The 18060-nt window shown below is 61.5% G+C and overlaps 4 protein-coding genes across 7 annotated transcripts; 3 read left to right on the forward strand and 1 right to left on the reverse strand.

Annotated features, from left to right (window-relative positions):
- The first annotated feature begins 209 nt into the window (after nucleotides 1-209).
- On the forward strand, nucleotides 210-5141 carry ACOT7 (acyl-CoA thioesterase 7). 3 transcript variants are annotated; one of them, XM_071766975.1, is made up of 10 exons: nucleotides 210-330; nucleotides 884-1001; nucleotides 1405-1561; nucleotides 2036-2127; nucleotides 2264-2378; nucleotides 2844-2858; nucleotides 3156-3242; nucleotides 3461-3577; nucleotides 3702-3886; nucleotides 4524-5141. In XM_071766975.1, exons 1-10 carry the CDS (start codon nucleotides 278-280, stop codon nucleotides 4626-4628), a joined length of 1044 nt encoding a protein of 347 aa, XP_071623076.1. In that variant the 5' UTR covers nucleotides 210-277; the 3' UTR covers nucleotides 4629-5141. The 3 variants fall into 3 exon arrangements, with proteins under 3 accessions (XP_071623076.1, XP_071623077.1, XP_071623078.1); XM_071766977.1 differs by lacking the exon at nucleotides 210-330 and adding an exon at nucleotides 408-792; XM_071766976.1 differs by lacking the exon at nucleotides 2844-2858.
- A 539-nt stretch (nucleotides 5142-5680) lies between these two features.
- On the forward strand, nucleotides 5681-9712 carry ICMT (isoprenylcysteine carboxyl methyltransferase). Its single transcript, XM_071766978.1, has 5 exons — nucleotides 5681-5955; nucleotides 6138-6226; nucleotides 6309-6478; nucleotides 7184-7401; nucleotides 8407-9712. The coding sequence occupies exons 1-5, from the start codon at nucleotides 5719-5721 to the stop codon at nucleotides 8587-8589; spliced, it is 897 nt and encodes a 298-aa protein (XP_071623079.1). The 5' UTR covers nucleotides 5681-5718; the 3' UTR covers nucleotides 8590-9712.
- A 310-nt stretch (nucleotides 9713-10022) lies between these two features.
- On the reverse strand, nucleotides 10023-15730 carry RNF207 (ring finger protein 207). 2 transcript variants are annotated; one of them, XM_071766964.1, is made up of 18 exons: nucleotides 15275-15730; nucleotides 14520-14710; nucleotides 14239-14371; nucleotides 14021-14165; nucleotides 13544-13625; nucleotides 13403-13478; nucleotides 13195-13320; nucleotides 13041-13087; nucleotides 12849-12921; nucleotides 12710-12778; nucleotides 12505-12573; nucleotides 12303-12424; nucleotides 11235-11424; nucleotides 10969-11154; nucleotides 10840-10891; nucleotides 10635-10752; nucleotides 10482-10562; nucleotides 10023-10392 (listed from the first exon to the last, which is right to left on the reverse strand). In XM_071766964.1, the coding sequence occupies exons 2-18, from the start codon at nucleotides 14708-14710 to the stop codon at nucleotides 10242-10244; spliced, it is 1911 nt and encodes a 636-aa protein (XP_071623065.1). In that variant the 5' UTR covers nucleotides 15275-15730; the 3' UTR covers nucleotides 10023-10241. The 2 variants fall into 2 exon arrangements, with proteins under 2 accessions (XP_071623065.1, XP_071623066.1); XM_071766965.1 differs by having other exon boundaries at nucleotides 10969-11070; nucleotides 15275-15411.
- A 130-nt stretch (nucleotides 15731-15860) lies between these two features.
- Nucleotides 15861-18046, forward strand: RPL22 (ribosomal protein L22). The gene is made up of 4 exons (XM_071766980.1): nucleotides 15861-15968; nucleotides 16504-16608; nucleotides 17235-17359; nucleotides 17836-18046. Exons 1-4 carry the CDS (start codon nucleotides 15957-15959, stop codon nucleotides 17978-17980), a joined length of 387 nt encoding a protein of 128 aa, XP_071623081.1. The 5' UTR covers nucleotides 15861-15956; the 3' UTR covers nucleotides 17981-18046.
- Nucleotides 18047-18060: the final 14 nt, after the last annotated feature.

Below are 18060 nucleotides of genomic sequence, written 5' to 3' on the forward strand. Positions count from 1 at the left end.
GGGGGGTGTCGGCACGGACTAGCGATCGCGGGGCACACCGGCGGGAAGAGGGGTCCCGTGTCCCGGTGGGGCTCGCACAGCCGCCCAGACAGCCCCCCAGCTGTCCCGGTACCGGTGCTGCCCCCGATCCCCACTGCGTCCCCGCGCGGTGCCGGCAGGAAGTGCAGGTCCCGCCCCTTGCCGGCGGGGGCGTGTCCAGGCGCTGCCCGCCAAAGGGCGGTGCGGGGGCGTGTCCCGCGTGCTGCATCGCCGGCTCGGGTGGGGCGCCGGTGCCGCCATGTCGGAGCGGGGGGCCGCGGGCGCGGGGCCCGCCGCTATTCAGGTGTCCAGGTACGGCCCCGCCGCGCCGCCCGCTGCCGGGGAGCCGGGGGAGGGCGGGGAGGGCCGGGCAGGGCCGGGATGCGGCGGGCGAGGGAGCTGTAGGGCCGGGGGCCGGCCTGCAACCGGGATGCTACCGGCAGGGCTGCCGGTACCGCTGCCTGCACCAGACACCGCCTGCACTTGACACCGCCTGCACCGACATCGCTGCCCTTTCCAGACACGCTACCCGCGTTGGTGACGCTGCTGCAGCCGTGCACCGCAGAGCAGCACCCTGCCCTTGCTCCGGTGCGGGAGGGTGGGCAGGGCCTCCGTTTTCCAGCCGAGGGGCGGCTGCCCCGGCAGAGCAGCGGTGCCTCCCTCCGCTCCCCGCAGGGTTTGGGGCGGTTTCCCCGCCGTGCGCAGGAAGCCACGTGCAGGCATCGCCGGTGACGTTGCAGGCACCGGCGGGGAGATGTCCCGGCAGCTCATCCGGTAGGGCCCGAGCCGTGCCTCCGGGCGGCCGCACCGGGACATGGGCTGGCGGGGTCAGGCAGATGTGAACTCCCGCATCCTTCCTCGGCAGGATCATGCGCCCGGACGATGCCAACGTCGCAGGCAATGTCCATGGAGGAACCATCCTGAAGATGATTGAGGAGGCGGGAGCCATCATCAGCACCCGCCACTGCAATTCCCAGGCCGGGGTGAGTAGGGTCTGGACCCGACAGGCTCCAGCTCCGTAACTTTCCAACCTCCCCACAGGGGTCTGCTGGGAGCAGGGGTTTCCCTGGGACCACCGGGCATCCCTAGGGGCCTGCCCAGTCATCCCCTCAACACCAGAAGCATTTGCTCCTGCGTGCAAACCACCCGTGGCTCCGGCTGCTGCCAGAGCATGGCCCCTGTGGCCAAGAAGCATCCTGCTTTGTGTTTTAGGGGCAGAAATTTTATTTTTTTATATGGTGCTTTGACTCCCGCGAGGAGCGAGTCAGAGGCAGCTCCAGTGTCAGTTACGGGTGGGGAGGAAATGCAGCCACCAGCTGATAAGATGGAAGCCACAGTGCCAGACTCAAGTGTGTCCTGGCTGCCTTCCCTGTCCTCCATCCCCAGGAGCCCTGCGTGGCCGCGCTGGCGCGGGTGGAGCGGACGGACTTCCTGTCCCCGGTGTGCATCGGCGAGGTGGCCAACGTCAGTGCCGAGATCACCTACACGTCCCGGCACTCCGTGGAGGTCCAGGTCAATGTCATGTCAGAAAACATTTTAACAGGTGAGTGCCTGGCAGTGGCTCTGTCCCAAAACTCCAGGAGTAACCACGACGAGCTTGAGAGCTTGCAGCAGTGTTCTCCTCCTCTGCACACCATTGCCAGCAGCTGGGGTGGGGGAGATTTTGCCATTTTTATTGCAAGTGCTGGAGGTGGTAAGGAGGGGGGGCTCTGGGCAGGGCAGCCAGGCAGGCTCCCCGTGGGGGTATGGCTGAGTTGATCATTTTTAGTGAAGAACAGGAAAATCTGCCATAGCTCCTCCTGCCTAATTTGCTGGCCATGGCCCTGAAAAAGGCCCTTTTCTTGCTGTTGCTGTGGCAACCAGTTCCGCTTGCTGGGAAGCCTTCCCAAAAGCACAGTGTCACACCTGCTCTGAGCCAAAGCCCAGCAGGACCTGGCAGGGCAGGGGGCATGGCCAACCCCCGTGCTGGCTGCAGGCAAAGTGCTGCTGGCATCAATGGTGCCCTCTTCTCCTGCAGGAGCCAAGAAGGTGACGAACAAGGCAACGCTGTGGTATGTGCCACTGTCCCTCAAGAACGTGAACAAGGTCGTTGAGGTTCCCCCCATCCAGGTAGGGATGGCTTGCATTGCTCTCTGAAAACCAGAGGCCACCCTCTCCAGGGACACAGCACTAACCTGGCCTTGTTGGCACTCCTGGCTGTGCCGGTGGCTTTGCCAACCCCACTGTTGCCATCCTTCCCTTCCAGTATGCAAGGAAGGAGCAGGAGGATGAGGGGAAGAAGCGATATGAGGAGCAAAAGCTGGATCGGCTGGAAACTAAGCAGAGAAATGGTGACTTGATCTTCCCTGTCATCAATCCAGGTAATACAGGTGGTGCATGGCCTGTGGAAATGTCCCAGCGGAGCTGGGAGGATAAACTGGTCCCCAGGATAACTTTGGCTGACACCAAGCACCCGTGGCTGGGAGTGCATGCTCCCAAACACTGTTTTGGGGATGGGATTTTGGAGCTGTGGAGGGGGGCACGTGGGTAACACAAGTGCTGGGTAAGGGTTCTGCACACTCCGTAGCTGCAGCCCTGCTCTGCAGTCAGTTTTTAGCAAGAGGTTCATTGCCTGATGTTTGAGGGGGAGGATGAACTATGGGGAGGAGCTGGGGGTACCTGGGGATCTCTTTCCTACTGAAAGTATTGCCCTGGCTTCTTGCAGCTCTGATATGAACTGAAGGAGCAAGTGGCTGGTGGCTTGCCAGGGATGGGGAAATGTTGGGGGGTGATGTGGGATGAAAGTCACTCAAATGTTTTTTCCCCTCTGTTCTCCCTGCTCACAGATAGGCAGACAAAAGGTAAGGCTCCCGTTCACTCCCGTTTGCTTCTGGGCTCTTTGAGAGCTTTAAAAGAAGAAACAAGCTGAGCTGGAATAAAAGTGATGGGTGGGTATCCAAGGGAGGAGGCAGCCTGTCAGGTGGGAATGGACTCTGCTCTCAGGACTTCTCAGGGCTGATGAAATGTTGCTTTGAACACACCTCGGTTTTGGACAAGCCAGCCCCATTTTTCTCCCTTCAGATGGTTTAAGACAGGGGCATGGCAGCTTGTGGTGCTGGCTGAGCATCCCTGACCTCCTCTCTGCTCTCTCTGACCAGAGCCACACACTGTGGGCTACAGCCAGTCCAGCTTGATCCACCTGGTGGGACCATCAGACTGCACGCTGCTGGGCTTCGTGCACGGAGGTGAGACAGCACTGCTCTGGCTTCCCCCCAGCACAGGAGTGGAAACTGTAACCCCTACCATTTGGTCTTCATCTCACAAATTGCAGTTCTCAGGTTATAAACCCTCAGCATACAACGGCTGTGATTTGCTGGAGTAATTTCCACCTGGCCACACTTCATCCAGCTGCATCCCAAACCCCTCTGGCCTCCCTGACACCAGGCTCTCTGCCTCTCCCCAGGTGTCACCATGAAGCTCATGGATGAGGTCGCTGGGATTGTGGCTGCCCGCCACTGCAAGACCAACATTGTCACTGCCTCAGTGGATGCCATCAACTTCCACGAGAAGATCAAAAAAGGTGATGGGGGTGGTGGCAGGAGCTTCAGTCTGGCACCTTTGGGTGCTGGCAATGAAATTTAGTCCCTGTTAGACCTACCCTGTGTCCAGAAACTCTGCCTAACCAGCCTTTCTCTGCGTTGCAGGCAGTGTCATCACCATTTCAGGGCGCATGACCTTCACGAGCAATAAATCCATGGAAATTGAAGTTTTTGTGGATGCTGACCCATTTGTGGACGAGCCCCGGGAGCGGTACCGTGCCGTCAGCGCCTTCTTCACCTACGTCTCCCTGAGCAAGGAGGGGAAGCCCCTGCCTGTACCACAGCTGCTGGTAAGAGCTCTCTGGCTGCCAGCCAGCCCAGTTAAACCCTCCCAGGGCAGATCCCACCCAGCTCTTTTGGCCAACAAACGCTCTTCCTTTGAATTATTCAGCAGAAACACGTGTGGATGAACAAGCCTTGCTGGAGCAGGCTTCAGGGTGTTTTTTTTAAAAATGTCTTCTGGTTGAAAATTGCCAGTGTGGACAAGCGAGGGGTTTGCTTTCTGGTGGCTGAGGGCAGTCTGGGGGGGGGGACACAGCAGCTTTCCCTCCTGCCCAAGTGGGAGGAGACCCTGAGTGATGTCCCCCATCCCTGCATGACCTCTACTCCCAGCCTCCTGCCTATTTTTGGCTCTCCTGATCTGGGCAGGGCTTTGCTGATGCAGCGCTGCTGCCTGGGGGCTGTTTCTTGTTTAATATTTTAACCCACATGGGTCTCCCCCTGCGCTGTGCTCATCAGCCTTTCCGAGCACTGTGTTGGCTCGCTGTACGTTCGCTGTCAAAACACCCGTTTCACAGACCGTGGGTCTTCCTTTACATTCTCTTGAGGGGGAGGCACAGTTCCCTCCCTCCCAAGTGTGCCTGGCAGAGCTGCTCTGCACCAGGACTCCTAACACCAGCGGCTCCGCTGTCTTTCTGTCGCCGGCAGACGGAGACAGAGGATGAGAAGCGGCGCTTCGAGGAGGGGAAGGGCCGGTACCTGCAGACAAAGGCCAAGAGGCAGGCACAGCTGCAGCAGGCTGCCCAGCAGTGATCCCGCCCCGCGCTCCCGCACCCCTCGCCCGCCAAAACGTCCAGGTTCCTCTTTGTGTCGTGTCCGGCCCACGCCGGGGCCTCGCGCCTTTGCCCGCCGGAGCTGCCGCGGCGGTGCGGTTGCTTTGCTGTTGATCGGTTTAGCGCCATAGACCTCGTGCTTTAGGTGGCTTCACCTTCCCGAAAGCCCCCGGGAACCTTCCCGCTCACTCATCGCCCACTCCGTGAGCCCCGTTCACAGCCCCGTGCCGGAGCGGGGCGGGGGCGCGCGCGGCGGCCCCAGGGATGTGCGAGGCCGCCGGTGTTTGTGCCGCTGTGTCCCACCCGCCGGTCTGTCCCACCACTGCACACCAAAGCTGACCGCGACACCGGGGACGGGCAACGCGCCCCGGCGTCGTGCTGAATGTCTCTGACCGTTTCGTTGACATCTCTAGGTAGTTTCTCTGTGCACATTTAAGTTATTTAAGGAATCCTGTGGCATCAATAAAGTCTGTTGTTGTTGACTGGAATGAAACGGGTGTCGGGTTTTTGTCCTGAGCAGCAGCAGCAGCAGCTCCGGTTTGGGAGGTTTTATTGGGGAGATTTAGGCTAGATATCAGAAAGAATTTTTTTACGGAGAGGGTGATCAGGCAATGGAATGGACTGCCCGGTGAGGTGGTGGATTCTTCATCCCTAGAGACATTTAAAAAGAGACTGGATGTGGCACTCAGTGGCACCGCACCGGTGGGTCAAGGGTTGGACTTGATGATCTCTGAGGTCCCTTCCAACCCAGCTAATTCTATGATTCTATGATTGCAACGCGCGGTCCCCGCTCTGTCCCTCTCCCCACGACTTCTCCCGGGGTCCCTGAGCACTGCAGCGAGTTCCCGACACCGGTTTTTGAGGGAAGTTTGACTCACTGCACGGGACACCCGGACAGCTCCCGGAAGGGGGAGGAAGCGACGTGTGACACCAAGCCACCCCCACGGGCGGCACCGCAACCGGACCGGAACCGGCACCGGCCGCTCCCCAGCAGGGCGCATGCGGAGGGCGGAGCTCTCGCGAGAGTCGCGCCGTCGTTTCCCGGGCGACGCGGGCGGGGCGGGGCCGCCATGATGGCGGCGGCGGCGGCAGCGGAGGTGTCGCGGCGGGGGCGATTGGGCCGGGAGGGCCGCGCCAGCCTGGCCGCTTTCCTTCTGGGCGCCTCGGTGGCCGCGCTGCCGGTGGCGCTGGGCTCCCCCGCCGCCTTGCTGGCTGCCCCCGGTCTGCGCGGCCGCCTGGCGCTGGCCCTGCACGTGGCGGCCGTTAACGCGGCGCTGCTGCTGCTCTACCCGCGGCCGCTCTACAAGGTGCGGGGACGGCGGGAGAGCCCGGGGTGGGAGGGGGGCGGCGGGGCGGGGGAAACCCTCGGGAGGCGTCGGGTGGAGGGAGACCCCCCGGGGAAGTGGGGAGGCTGCGGGGCAGGGGGCAGCGGGCCCGGGGAAGGGCCCCGGTAGCAGCAGCGCTCTCTCCCCCCTCCCTCTGCTCGCAGATCGCCGTCCGGGCCTGCTTCCTGGGCTTCGCCTTCGGCTGCGGGCTGCTGCTCAGCGCCGGCCGCTCGGCCTGGCGCCACTTCGGCTGGTAAGGGCCGGGCCGGGCCGGGGGAGCTGGGGGTGCCGTGCCCCCGGACCTCCAAACCTTCCCTCCCCACCTTCCACCCCAGGTACATGTGCTCCCTCTCCCTCTTCCACTACTCGGAGTACTTGGTGACGGCCATCAACAACCCGCGCAGCCTCTCGCTGGACTCCTTCCTGCTCAACCACAGCTTCGAGTACAACCTGGCTGCCCTTTCCTCCTGGGTGGAGTTCACACTGGAGAAGTTTCTCTTCCCAGGTATGGCACCCTGCCAGCCACCCTGCTCTGCCCTGCCTCTGCTCGGCTCTCAGGGCTCTCCTGGGATCAACCCCTCTGGCAGCAAAGCGCTGGTGTCCCCCCATAGCTGAAGTGCTGGCAGCAGAGGAGGCTTTGACATGGCTTTAGTCTCTTTGCGCTCAAATCCTCTCGGTTTTGGTGTCGGGGGGGGGGTGGCAGGAGTGCCCCCCGTGCTCTGACACACTGTGTAGTGAGGCCTCAGCCCTTCCCTGGCTGCGTCTTTCAGTCCACTGTGGTGGTACAAAGAGCAATGCTTCAGTTACATCTGTACCACTTTTGACCTGTGATAAAATCAGTTTGGCAAAACCTGTTACTTTTGCCCAGTCTGGGGTGTTTCTTTTGTTTTTTTTTTTTGGGAGAGGGGAGATGTTCTCCTTCCCTTCTTTGCCATGGGCTGCAGAGCTCCCCGCAGTGAGCTTACACCACTAAGCCGGGCTCCTTCCAGGTCAATCCATCTCAAGGACATGCTAATGCCACGTTGAAGGTGGCTCCATGGCACCAATGCTATTTTTATGGGTTTTGGTGTGGGACCACGGGATGTGGAACACTGGGCATGTGTTACATGTTGCCATGCTTTGAGATGAGGGGGAAACCCCCCCACCCCTGCCCCCCCGTGATCCCCGTGGGTGAGCAGGACCTGTGTGACCCATCCTGGTTCCCTTGCAGAGCTGAAGCAGATCACCTGGCTGAGTACTGTGGGGCTGCTGATGGTGATCTTTGGGGACTGCCTGAGGAAAGCTGCCATGCTCACTGCTGGCTCCAACTTCAACCACATTGTCCAGAACGAGAAGTCTGAGACTCACACTTTGGTGACAAGTGGAGTGTACGGGTGGTTCCGTCACCCCTCGTACGTGGGATGGTTTTATTGGAGCATCGGGACACAGGTATTGTGCACAATGTGCTCAGATACTTTCATTGTATAGCTTGGGTCTTTCTTCTTGACACTGCCCCACACCATCATGAGATGCCAAAGGTGGTGTCCAAAATGTTTCCATAAGCAGTCAGACTCAACCTCGCTCTTGCCAAATGTGGGTCCCATGCCAGGTGGCAAGGAAAGCTCCCTCAAGGAGCACCCAGGGCCCCAGCAAAGGCTGAGCTAAACTCAGCACTGCTTTAGTTGCACTCCTTGTGGCTGGCTGCTGGTGGGTGTTTGGCTTTATTTCTCTGGAGAGAGACCATGAAGGCTGCAGGTGGAGCAGTGAGGTCACACACGGGCCCTCCAGAGAATCATAGAATCATAGAATGGGCTGGGTTGGAAGGGACCTCAGAGATCATCAAGTCCAACCCTTGATCCACTCCCCCCGTGGTTCCCAGCCCATGGCACTGAGTGCCACATCCAGGCTCTTTTGAAATATCTCCAGGGATGGAGAATCCACCCCTTCCCTGGGCAGCCCACTCCAATGTCTGATCACCCTCTCCAGAAAGAAATTCTTTCTAATGTCCAACCTAAACCTCCCCTGGCACAACTTGAGACCTCTTGTGCCCTCTTGTCTTGCTGAGAGTTGCCTGGGAAAAGAGCCCAACCCCCCCCTGGCTCCAACCTCCTTTCAGGGAGTTGTAGAGAGTGATGAGGTCTCCCCTGAGCCTCCTCTTCTCCAGCCTGAACACCCCCAGCTCCCTCAGCCTCTCCTCATAGGATCTGTGCTCGAGTCCTCGAGAGCTGGGACACTGCTCTCAGCTGGGGTGGCAGGACCCAGCAGCTGCCTGCGTGCTGCTTTGTGAGTCCTAATTTCTCCCCAGAAAGAAATCCCACAAAAGATGCTGGGATCTTTTCAGAGTGTAGATCTCGTGACAGACTTGGTGCGGGGTGATTAGCGTGTGAGGCAGGGGGCAGCCCAGGTTCCTTTGGGGGATTTCTTTAGGGACACTGACTGCTGGTGTCTCTGCAGGTGTTACTCTGCAATCCTGTCTGCGTGGTGGGCTACACCCTGGCGTCCTGGCGCTTCTTCAGGGAGCGGATTGAGGAGGAGGAGATCACACTTATACACTTCTTCGGAGAAGAGTACCTGGAGTACAAAAGGAAAGTGCCATCGGGTCTCCCTTTTATTAAAGGAGTCAAAGTAGAACTGTAACGTGGGAAAAAGCCAGACTGGCTGAGCGAACGCCCAGCTCCGGGCGCCGCGAGCCGAGGCACGGTGTGTGGTGCCGGTGCCGGGAGCAGCCCCTTGGGATTTCCCGGCCACCCAGGAGGAGCTGGCAAAGGGCTGCAGAGCTGGGCAGCCTGACGGGTCACTAGCAGATCAGAAACTTGTTTGTCCTCCTCGAGATAAGTCCTTTGTTGCACATTCAGGGATCTTCCAGATAACTTAGCCTGTAGCGACCCTAAAGAGAATCAAGCGCTCCCTCCTGCAGCTGCTGAACTGGACCAAAATGCCTCTGGACCGGTGGTTCTGGAGCGTGACTGCCCACCCTCCTGTACAGGGAAGGCACTGATCGTTCCTGGGGCCTGATCCGATTTTAAAGCGCTTTGACCTTGCGAGCTGGGCAGCAGCACAGCCATAATCCCCTTAGGCCTGGTGCCAGCAGCTGGGGCTGCATAATCCCCTGGGGCTCCCTGCCCACCCTCTGCTGCTGGGGGGCCCGTTGGGCCTCCCTCAGGCCCTAACACTCACAGGGAGCCCTTTCTGCTCCACTGGCTGCTGCTGCCTTCCTGAGACTTCTCCCCACCACCCCTGTCCCCTCTTCCCGCTTCCAAATCATGCTGCTTCCTATCCTGCAAAGCTGCCTCTGTCCTGCAGAAATCCCAGGATTTTGGGTTGGGGAAGAATTGCAGCTGCTGGGCTGGCCGAGGGTGTTAGTGCTTGAGATCCTTGCCTGCTTTTTTGGGCAAAACCTGGGATGTCAGCGTGACTAAGAGATGCTTCTAGGGAAATTCTCCAAAGGGGAAAAAAGTCTTGACTAGCTAACACTATTTTAAATGTTCCCATTTTGGAAATGGTTCCTACTTGAGCTTTGTGGTATAATTCTGTTGTTATATACCAAAGAGGTTCACTGTTTTCTTGAGTTTTAGGTTCTTCTTCCTAGCTGGAATGGAAATGAGTTGCTTGGCAGGTCACACTTCAGGCTGGCAGTGTTCCCAGGTGGGGTGTGTGGGATGGCTCAGGAAAGGGGGCACTGGTGGGAATGGCTTTGGTTTAGGTTTTGATTTTGTGTTGTTTTTTTCATTAAAAAACCAAGTAAAAATAATGCAAACTACTGTCTGGTGGTCACTTGGAGATGTCTTGAAGTGCTGGGGATGTGATGGAAATAGGAATTCTTAACTTTGGCTGTTCCTGGTGGGGAAATAAAGTCAGCAAGTTTTTAGATGGCTCAGACACCATGGGAGCAGAGTGCCTTACCAGCATCTGGCTTTTTGCCTCCACAATCCACAGGATACTTGGAGACCCTGCAGAGATCTCCTGCCTCTACCCCACACCAGGGGTTTTCCCCCCATTTTTGCAAGCTTTGTGGTGTGAAGAGGAGCTGGATGCCCCAGGCTGACAGGTTTTGTCCAGAACCAGGCGGATGTGTGCACTTGTGCCCTTTTATTTCATTTTTAACACGCGAGAAGAAAAGTATAACAACAATTATATTTTCTGATGAACAGTCACCCCCCATGCCAGGCTTTTAATGTGCTGCAGATGCTTTGTGCACAGGGTGTTTTTCTGCTTTTGTGCGTGGCACATGGCAAGAGGGGACAGGAAGCAGCCAGGACACAAGTGCCAGGCAGCTCCGTGCACACACTTTATGGTGTCGGCTCTTTCCGGGCAGCCCCGTCAGCCCCGCTGCTCTGCTGGCCCCTGTGGCACTCTTTGCTTTTTGGGGAGGGGTCTCCAGGGCTGCAGCCCTCCTCAGGGCTGGCTGGATCCCCCTCCTTGCCACTGGGTGAGGTGTCCCTGGGGAAGGGAAGGCACCTTGGCAGGGTCAGTGGCTGGGAAAGGGCAGAGGGGAGAATTTGGCCTCCGGGGTGCTCGCTGTTGCCTACCTTGGAGCTGCTTCACTTTCATCACAGATCTTGAGCAGCATCTGGGCTGGTTCTTCCCTGGGCTCCCAGGGCTCCTGCAGCCTGTGGCAGAAAGGTTGTGAGCCACGGGGTGGGACCCCAGGCCCCACCCAACCCCTGCCCCATCTCCCTCACCTGGGCTCCAGGCGCTCCTTCACCTTGGCAATGGAGCGGACGTAGGGAGCGATCTGCTTGGTGATGGTGGTCAGGCAGCTGTTCTCCTGCCGCAGCTGCAGCAGGTCATGGAGCTGGGCTGGGGGTGAGAGGAGTGGGCTGTGGCTGTGGCCAAGACTGTCCTTGGGCTGGGCATGGGGGCTTCAGGACGGTGTCACTCTGGTACCTTCATAGATCTCCTGCTCGTTGGCCACCCGCTGGTATGTCTCCTCCCAGACCTGGAGTGGGGAGAGGGAGGCAGGCAGTGTGCAGTGGCACAGCACAGCGTGGGGGGACCCCACCAGATGCCTGTTACCTCCTCGAAGACACTGCGCATCATCTCCACGGCCGAGTAGTGCGCAGCAATCTGCACGTCCATCTGCAGGGACTTCTGCAGGATCTCACTCATGATCTCTGTCTTAATAAGCGAGTGGTGCTTGGTGAGGTCACGGTGCAGCTCCTGCACCTGGTCCTTCAGGCCCTGGATCTCTGTCTGCAGCATCTGCAAGGGCCAGAGGCGTGCTCCACGTGAGCAGCTCCCTCCCCCCATCCCCTCCTGTCCCCCTGGGGCCCCGTCCCTACCCTGTAGGTGTTCTCATAGTTGCGGCAGTGCTCGGCGAAGGGGGTCTCGCGCCCCTCAGCCAGCAGGACCTTGGTGCTGATGTACCGGTGCATCGTCGGCTTCCGCACCATGGGGCTGGTGGACATCTTATCATCAGCAGGGGGGCAGCTGGGCACCATCAGGGTCTTGGAGCATTGGCCACCAGGGAGCCTGCGCAAGGATGGGGACAGCGGCGTGGCTGTGAGGGCCAGAAGCTACACCACTGGCACAGCCTCACCTCCCCAGCCCCTTGCCTCCCTTCCCTCGCCTGAGTACCCAGGATCAGAGGTGCCTTACAACACCCCAAAAAACACAGGTTTTGGTGGGTGTTCTTTCGCAGCTTCAGGACCAGCTGTGGTAGGGAGAAGGCTGGAGCAGAGCTTGGCATGCTCTGGTTTCTAGAGGGAAGGATGGAGCTTCCTCCTCTGCTGTTGGCATCTCCTGGCTCCTTGGTGGGCACTGCTTCCCCCTTCTCCCCCTCCCTGTGCTGCCCACAGCCCCCTGCCCGCCATCGCTCCTACCGTGCCGCACCGCACTCCCCCTGCCCCCGGCAGCCCCCGGGAGCTCAGCCACCGCGCCGCGGGAGAGGCTCGGTCCCCATGGGGCTGCAGTGCCCGTTTGTCCTCTCCGGCCAGGAGCGCCTGGCAGGGCCGGCGCTGCTGTGACATCAATGGGCCTAAATATATCCTGGGCGAGGAATGGCCGGGAACTTCCATGAAATTCTGATAAAAATAGTGGTGGGCAAAGAGGCTGTGGCGCCACGGGTGTGCGGGCGAGCGGGAGCTGGCCCCGGTGGTGGAGGCAGAGCCCTCCAGGGATGGCACTGGGGGGCCGGGCAGTGGGGTGCAGCTTGCCCGGGCCCTCCACTGCCAGCCCCGCTTCCCAGAAGTGTCACTTGAAGCCCCTGTGCCTGTCGTTTGTCAGTGCAGCTCTGCCCCACGCTGTCCCCGTGCCACTGCCGAGGTGACAGGCTCAAGGGCAGCAAGCTTGGCACGGTGGGATGCATGGCATGGTGCACCCTGGCCCCGGCAGCCATCCCAGTGCCTCACATGTTGGTGCCAGCCATGCCGGGACCGATGCCGCCGGCGCTGCCCACCAGGGAACGGCGGGGGCTGAGCATCAGGAGGGGCTCCAGGCAGCGGGCAAACTCGGCCCGGTACTCGCTGTTGATCTGGGGGTGAGATGGGGTGAGTACGGGGCTGTGGGAGGGGGACCATCCCCAGGGGGGTGGTGGGGAAGGGCAGGGTCTACCTTGCTGGTCTGGGCTGGCCGCAGGCGGTGTGGCAGCTTGACGATACGCTGCAGCCTCTCCATCAGTTGCTGAAAGGCAGGAGTGAGGTGCAGTGAGGGGTTCCTAAACCCTGCCTGTGTGCCCAGACCACCTCAGGGAGCACCAGACACCCCATGGCACTGCAGTGGGATGCACCAGATACCCCACAGCGCCAGCACCACTCACGTATCCCAGGTCCAGGAACTCGGCTTTGTTGGCGGAGCTCAGGAAGGCTGAGCAGGTCACCAGGTGAACCTGTGTACAGGGGGTGTCACCGATGGCACCCAGGGGACGGTGGCAGCCTGTCCCCTGCCCAGGGCCCTACCTGCAGGGTGGGCAGCAGTGAGGCAAGGTGGGCGAGCTGCTCCTTGAATGCCTTCTCCTTCTCCTCGTGCTGGCTGCAGCAGAGCAGGACAAAGCACAGCCCTTGGTGAACCTGGGGAGCCCCAGGGCACCCCAACACATCCCAGGAGGGAGGGGACACCCCTGAAAGAGGGCTCAGCCCATGGCTCCTCACCTCTGCACAGCTTTCAGAAGCGCCTTTTTCCTTTCAGAGAGCTGCTCCTGCAAACAGCACGGCCACATTGGTCCCCTCCTGCAGCCCCAACTCTGCCCCCCGAGCATCACCCACCCATGGGCGCTGGGTGTGATGAGAGGGTGAATGTTCCCACCTGCATACGGCTGAAGAGGGAGTTGATGGCTGCCTCCTCCTCGCTGGCACTGTTCCGCACCTCCTCGATCATGGCCTTCAGCAGGACGATGGCCTCACGCGTGGACGTCTGCAGCTCCTTCACAGCCTGACCGGGGGCAGAGGGGCAGCTGCAGCACTGCAGGCAGCACTGTGCCCCCTGTTCAGCCCAGAGCCCACCCCCTGCCCACCATCACCGCCTGGTCCAGCCGCTGGCAGCCCTGCATGTACGCCGTCTCGATGTCGATGCAGTGTGCCCGGCTCTCCCTGTGGGCACGAGTGTCACGGCATGGCACGGGGCACCGGGCAGGCGGGGGGACACGGCCACTCACCCCTGCATGTCCCTGAAGCAGTTGATGCAGAGCATGGACTTCTTCTCCGTGGAGAACATGATGTAGGGCTCCTCATGCAGTGCTGCAAGGGATGGGGACGTTGGGCAGAATGGCAAAGGATAGTGCAGCATGGGGCGTGGTGCAGCATGGCATGGTGTGGTGCAGCATGGGGTGTGGTGCAGCATGGCATGGTGTGGTGCAGCATGGGGCATGGTGCAGTGTGGCATGGTGTGGTGCAGCATGGCACAGTGTGGTGCAGCATGGGGCATGGTGCAGCATGGCATGGTGTGGTGCAGCATGGCACAGTGTGGTGCAGCATGGGGCATGGTGCAGCATGGCATGGCATGGTGCAGCATGGCACAGTGTGGTGCAGCATGGGGCATGGTGCAGCATGGCATGGTATGGTGCAACATGGCATGGCACAGTGTGGTGCAGCATGGCACGATGTGGTGCAGCATGGCACGGCCTGGCACTCACGGCACTTCTTGTGGATGTCCTTGGTGCGTTTGGAGAGGGAGACAATCTCGTGGCGGGCAAACATCTTCGCTCGGTGGGTCTCCTCGCGGCACGGGGCACAGAGGGGCTGCCCACAGGTGTTGCAGAAGTACATGGTGTCCAGCTCCTGTGTGGGCAAGGCAGGGCTGGTTGCAGGCACGGCCCCAGTGGGGGTCCCCTGCCCACCCCACAGCCCTCACCGCCTTGGCACAGCGGCGGTCGCAGTTGGCACAGTGCACGTCCTCCTCGCCGTCAGCCGAGCTGTCCACCAGGAACTGCAGGAGCCTGTCCACGGGGGGCAGCCCCGTGCCCCCCCTTACCACCGAGGGGTGCCTGGGGACACGGGAGGGGATGGGTTGTGGATGGGGATGCTCACGCAGGGCAGGTGAGGGCAGCTTTGGGGACAGAGGGTAGAGCGAGGCTGCTGGCTGTGAGCCCTGCCCTGGTCCCTGTGTCCCCCCGGGCAGGGTCCATCCCTCACCCGCAGAGAGGGCAGCGCAGGCGCCCGTCGCTGGCCCGGCCCCGCAAGCAGCTGGCACAGAAGTTGTGGTAGCAGTCGAGCAGGCAGGGGTGCTGGTAGGGCTCCTGGCAGAGCAGGCACACCAGCGGGTGGCAGTTCGCCTTCTCCAGCTCCGAGCAGGTCCCCAGTGGGGAGAAGATGCCTCCGGACATCTGCAGGGTAGAGAACAGACACCCACCCCCCCGGTGCCACACTTCACCCCAGTGCCAGGGGTCCCCACAAAGCTCTGCTCCACATGAGCACCACGGAAAGGATGAATCCTGCCCTGGGGCCCACGAGCTGCTATTTTTAGGTTTGGAGCAGTGCAGCCTGAGGCTGCTTCAAATGCACCCCTCATCCCATTGCTGCAGGCAGCAGGGCTGTGTGGGGTGTCCCCTGCAGCGGGGTGTCCCCCAGGGTGGGCACGTCCAGAGCCCCTAGGATGGAGTGTCCCTGTCCCCCGGGATGGGGTGTCCCCTGCAGTGGGATGTCCCCCAGGGTGGGGTGTCCCTGTCCCCCGGGATGGGGTGTCCCCTGCAAAGGATCATCTCCTGCAGCAGTGACCCTCAGAACAGGGCTGGTGGGTACCCCAGGACGGGGTGTACCCCAATAGGGCGCATCCCCCACAGTGGGATGTCCCCTGCCCTGGGATGTCCCCTTCGATGGCAGCGTGGCAGGGGGGGGAGCAGCTGCCCCGCGTGTTCCCGGGTGACACCGTGGCCCCGCTAAGGTTTTACCTCTGCCGATCTGCAGCCAGCGGACGGGCCGTGCGGAGCCGTGCGGAGCCGTGCCGCTGCTCCCCGTGTGCTGCGGGAATGCGGGCGATGCCGGGGTGGCCGCCCCCGTGACTGGGGCCCCTGGCACTGCCACGACACTGCCCAAAAATAACCCCGCACGGCTCGGCCTGCCCGGAGCTGGGACAGCCCCGGGGTCGGGCGGACATGGCACCGCGGGGCTATGGGGACGCGGGCATCTGTGCGCCCGGGAGATGTCCCCAGGGGTGCGGGGACACCCCCGGGACGTCACCGTGTGCGGGGGCATCTGCACCCGTTAGCAGAGAGGCACCGGGGGGGGGGGGTGGGAGGGAGGCGCGGGAGTCATCCCGCGGGCAGCACCGCGCTCCGGGGGGGCTCCAGCGCGGTCCCGAGCCCCCCATCCCTGCTGGACCGACACCGACCCCGCACCCCCCGCATCTCCCCGCAACCCTCGGCCCCGCCCCCTCCAGGCATCACGGATCGCTCTCCGCCCGGTCCCATCCTGCTCTCGGCGATCGGATGGCGCTGCCTGCACGCGGCGCGCGGCTCGGGGCGGCGGAACCGGGGGGGAGCGGCGGGCGGCGCGTGCGCAGCACCGCCCCGGTCCCGCCCCGGCGCATGCGCGCGCCCCGCCCCTCCCTTCTGCCCGCTCCGCGCCGCCGCCATGGCGCCCGCCGTGAGTCTCTCCGGGACCGGCCCGCGCCTCCGGGCCCCGTACGGGGACCCCCCGGCACCCCGTCCTTCCGCACCGGCCGGACCCGCCCCCTTCCCCTCCGGTGCTTTCCCTTCCGGTGCCGCCGGGCCCGGTCCGGTCCGCCGCGTGGGCCTGGGGCGCGGGATGGGCCTGGGGATGGGCCACCTCCCTGCCCAGCCCGCCGTGGGCTGTGGGACCGGGCGGCCGCTCGGGGCCCTTCCCTCCCCTCGCTGTTTTCAGGGACGTTTCCTGGATGGGGCCCCTTCCCTTTCCCCCCAAAGCCCGGGTTCTGGTCCGGTCCCCTTCCCCCCAGCCCGGAGCTCGCTCAGGTTCCCACCCACTCCCACCGCCCCCAGCTCCAATCCTGCCCCAGGCTTCGTTCTTCCCCCAGCCCGGTCCCGTTACCCCCTCGCCGGCCCGCAGCTCGGTCCGGCCCCCTCCCTTCTCCCCGCCGCCCCCGTCCCGTTTCCCGCAGCCGCTCCCTCACGCCTCTTTCTTCCCCCCCCTTCCGCTGCAGAAGAAGCCAGCAGTGAAAGGTGGCAAAAAAAAGAAGCAGGTGTTGAAGTTCACCCTGGACTGCACCCACCCGGTGGAGGATGGCATCATGGACGCCGCCAATTTTGTGAGTGGGGGGCTCCCCGCCGCCCCGGGGAGATGTTTGTGGGGTTTCTGGCTGGTTCCCGCTGGTCAGCAAGGCCCCTGCAGACCCCTCACTTTGTTTCTGCTCCCACCACAGCACAGAGTAAAAGTGCAGAGCTGAGAAACAGCCCCCAGAGAAAGGGAGCCCCTGTGCTGCTGGGGGCGAGCAGACCTCTGCTTTTAAATGCTTTATAGTTAAAGAATTCTCCCACCTGTCAGTGTTTGCCCCTCCTGGGGTTGGGTGGGTGTTCCACACGCAGTGGGAGGGCAGAGTGCTGCGTTGCAGTGCTCCAGTGAGCCCAGTTTCATTCAGACTGTGCTCCAGTGCAGGGCTGAGGAGTCCTTAGGGGGATCCTGACCCTTCCTGTTCTCTCAGGAGTCAGGAAACGCATCCCTGCGATGCTGAGCTGGTGCTTTTGTGCTTGAGAACCTCGCACGTAGGTCTGAGCTGGCAGGATTAGCTGTGGAAGGTGCTGGCAGGAAGGGGCATTCCTCTGCTCCCCCAGATTCCACTGCTCTCTTCCCCAGCTCTGACAGGGCTGACACACCGAGCCCTGGTCTGGTGGGAACTGGTGACCTTGTCTGAGTGTTGGTGTTCCTCTCTTGCAGGAGCAGTTCCTGCAGGAAAGGATCAAGGTGAATGGAAAAGCAGGAAACCTGGGTGGGGGCGTGGTGACCATCGAGAGGAGCAAAAGCAAGATCACGGTCACGTCAGAGGTCCCGTTCTCCAAGAGGTGAGGTGGCGTGGCAGCGTCTGCCACCACTGTGGGGCATCTTTGAGAGGATGTGTGGTTGGTATTCTGTCAGGGAATGCCCGTGGAGTGGGTGGCCAGGGAGGACGTGAAGCTGAGAGGCTGCTGTATAGGTGGGGGTTCAGCCACAGCCAGGCTCTTCCACCCTCTGTCCTATTGTGCTTCTGCTTTTTGGGACGTTACCTGGCTTTGCTGGATGTGGCACAGCAGAGGGGGCTGTGGGCGTTGGGGCAGTGCCACAAATGTCACCTGGTTGTCATCTACATGTCTGGTAGGGGTGTGGGAGTACAGCGTGTGGTTGGAGCTTCAGATGGGTTCCTGGTTTTATGTTGTTGGTGGTTCCTGGTGAGATGTTGCCCCCAACAATGGGGATTTGGGTTTCCAAAGTGCCATGGAGGGGTGGTGGGGGTGGTGGTGGTGGGGAGCAGACCCACTCTCAACCCTGCTCCCCCTTGTAGGTACTTGAAGTACCTGACCAAGAAGTACCTGAAGAAGAACAACCTGCGGGACTGGCTGCGTGTGGTGGCCAACAGCAAGGAGAGCTACGAGCTGCGTTATTTCCAGATCAACCAGGACGAGGAGGAGGAGGAAGAGGAGGATTGAGCAGCGGGGCCGCCATTTTGTACAGTTTTGCTTTTCTGGAATAAACGGTGGAGAGAGTTGTTCATACCCCGCGGGCGGCT

This window comes from Heliangelus exortis, chromosome 23 (assembly GCF_036169615.1).
Source record: "Heliangelus exortis chromosome 23, bHelExo1.hap1, whole genome shotgun sequence".
NCBI lineage: Eukaryota > Metazoa > Chordata > Aves > Apodiformes > Trochilidae > Heliangelus > Heliangelus exortis.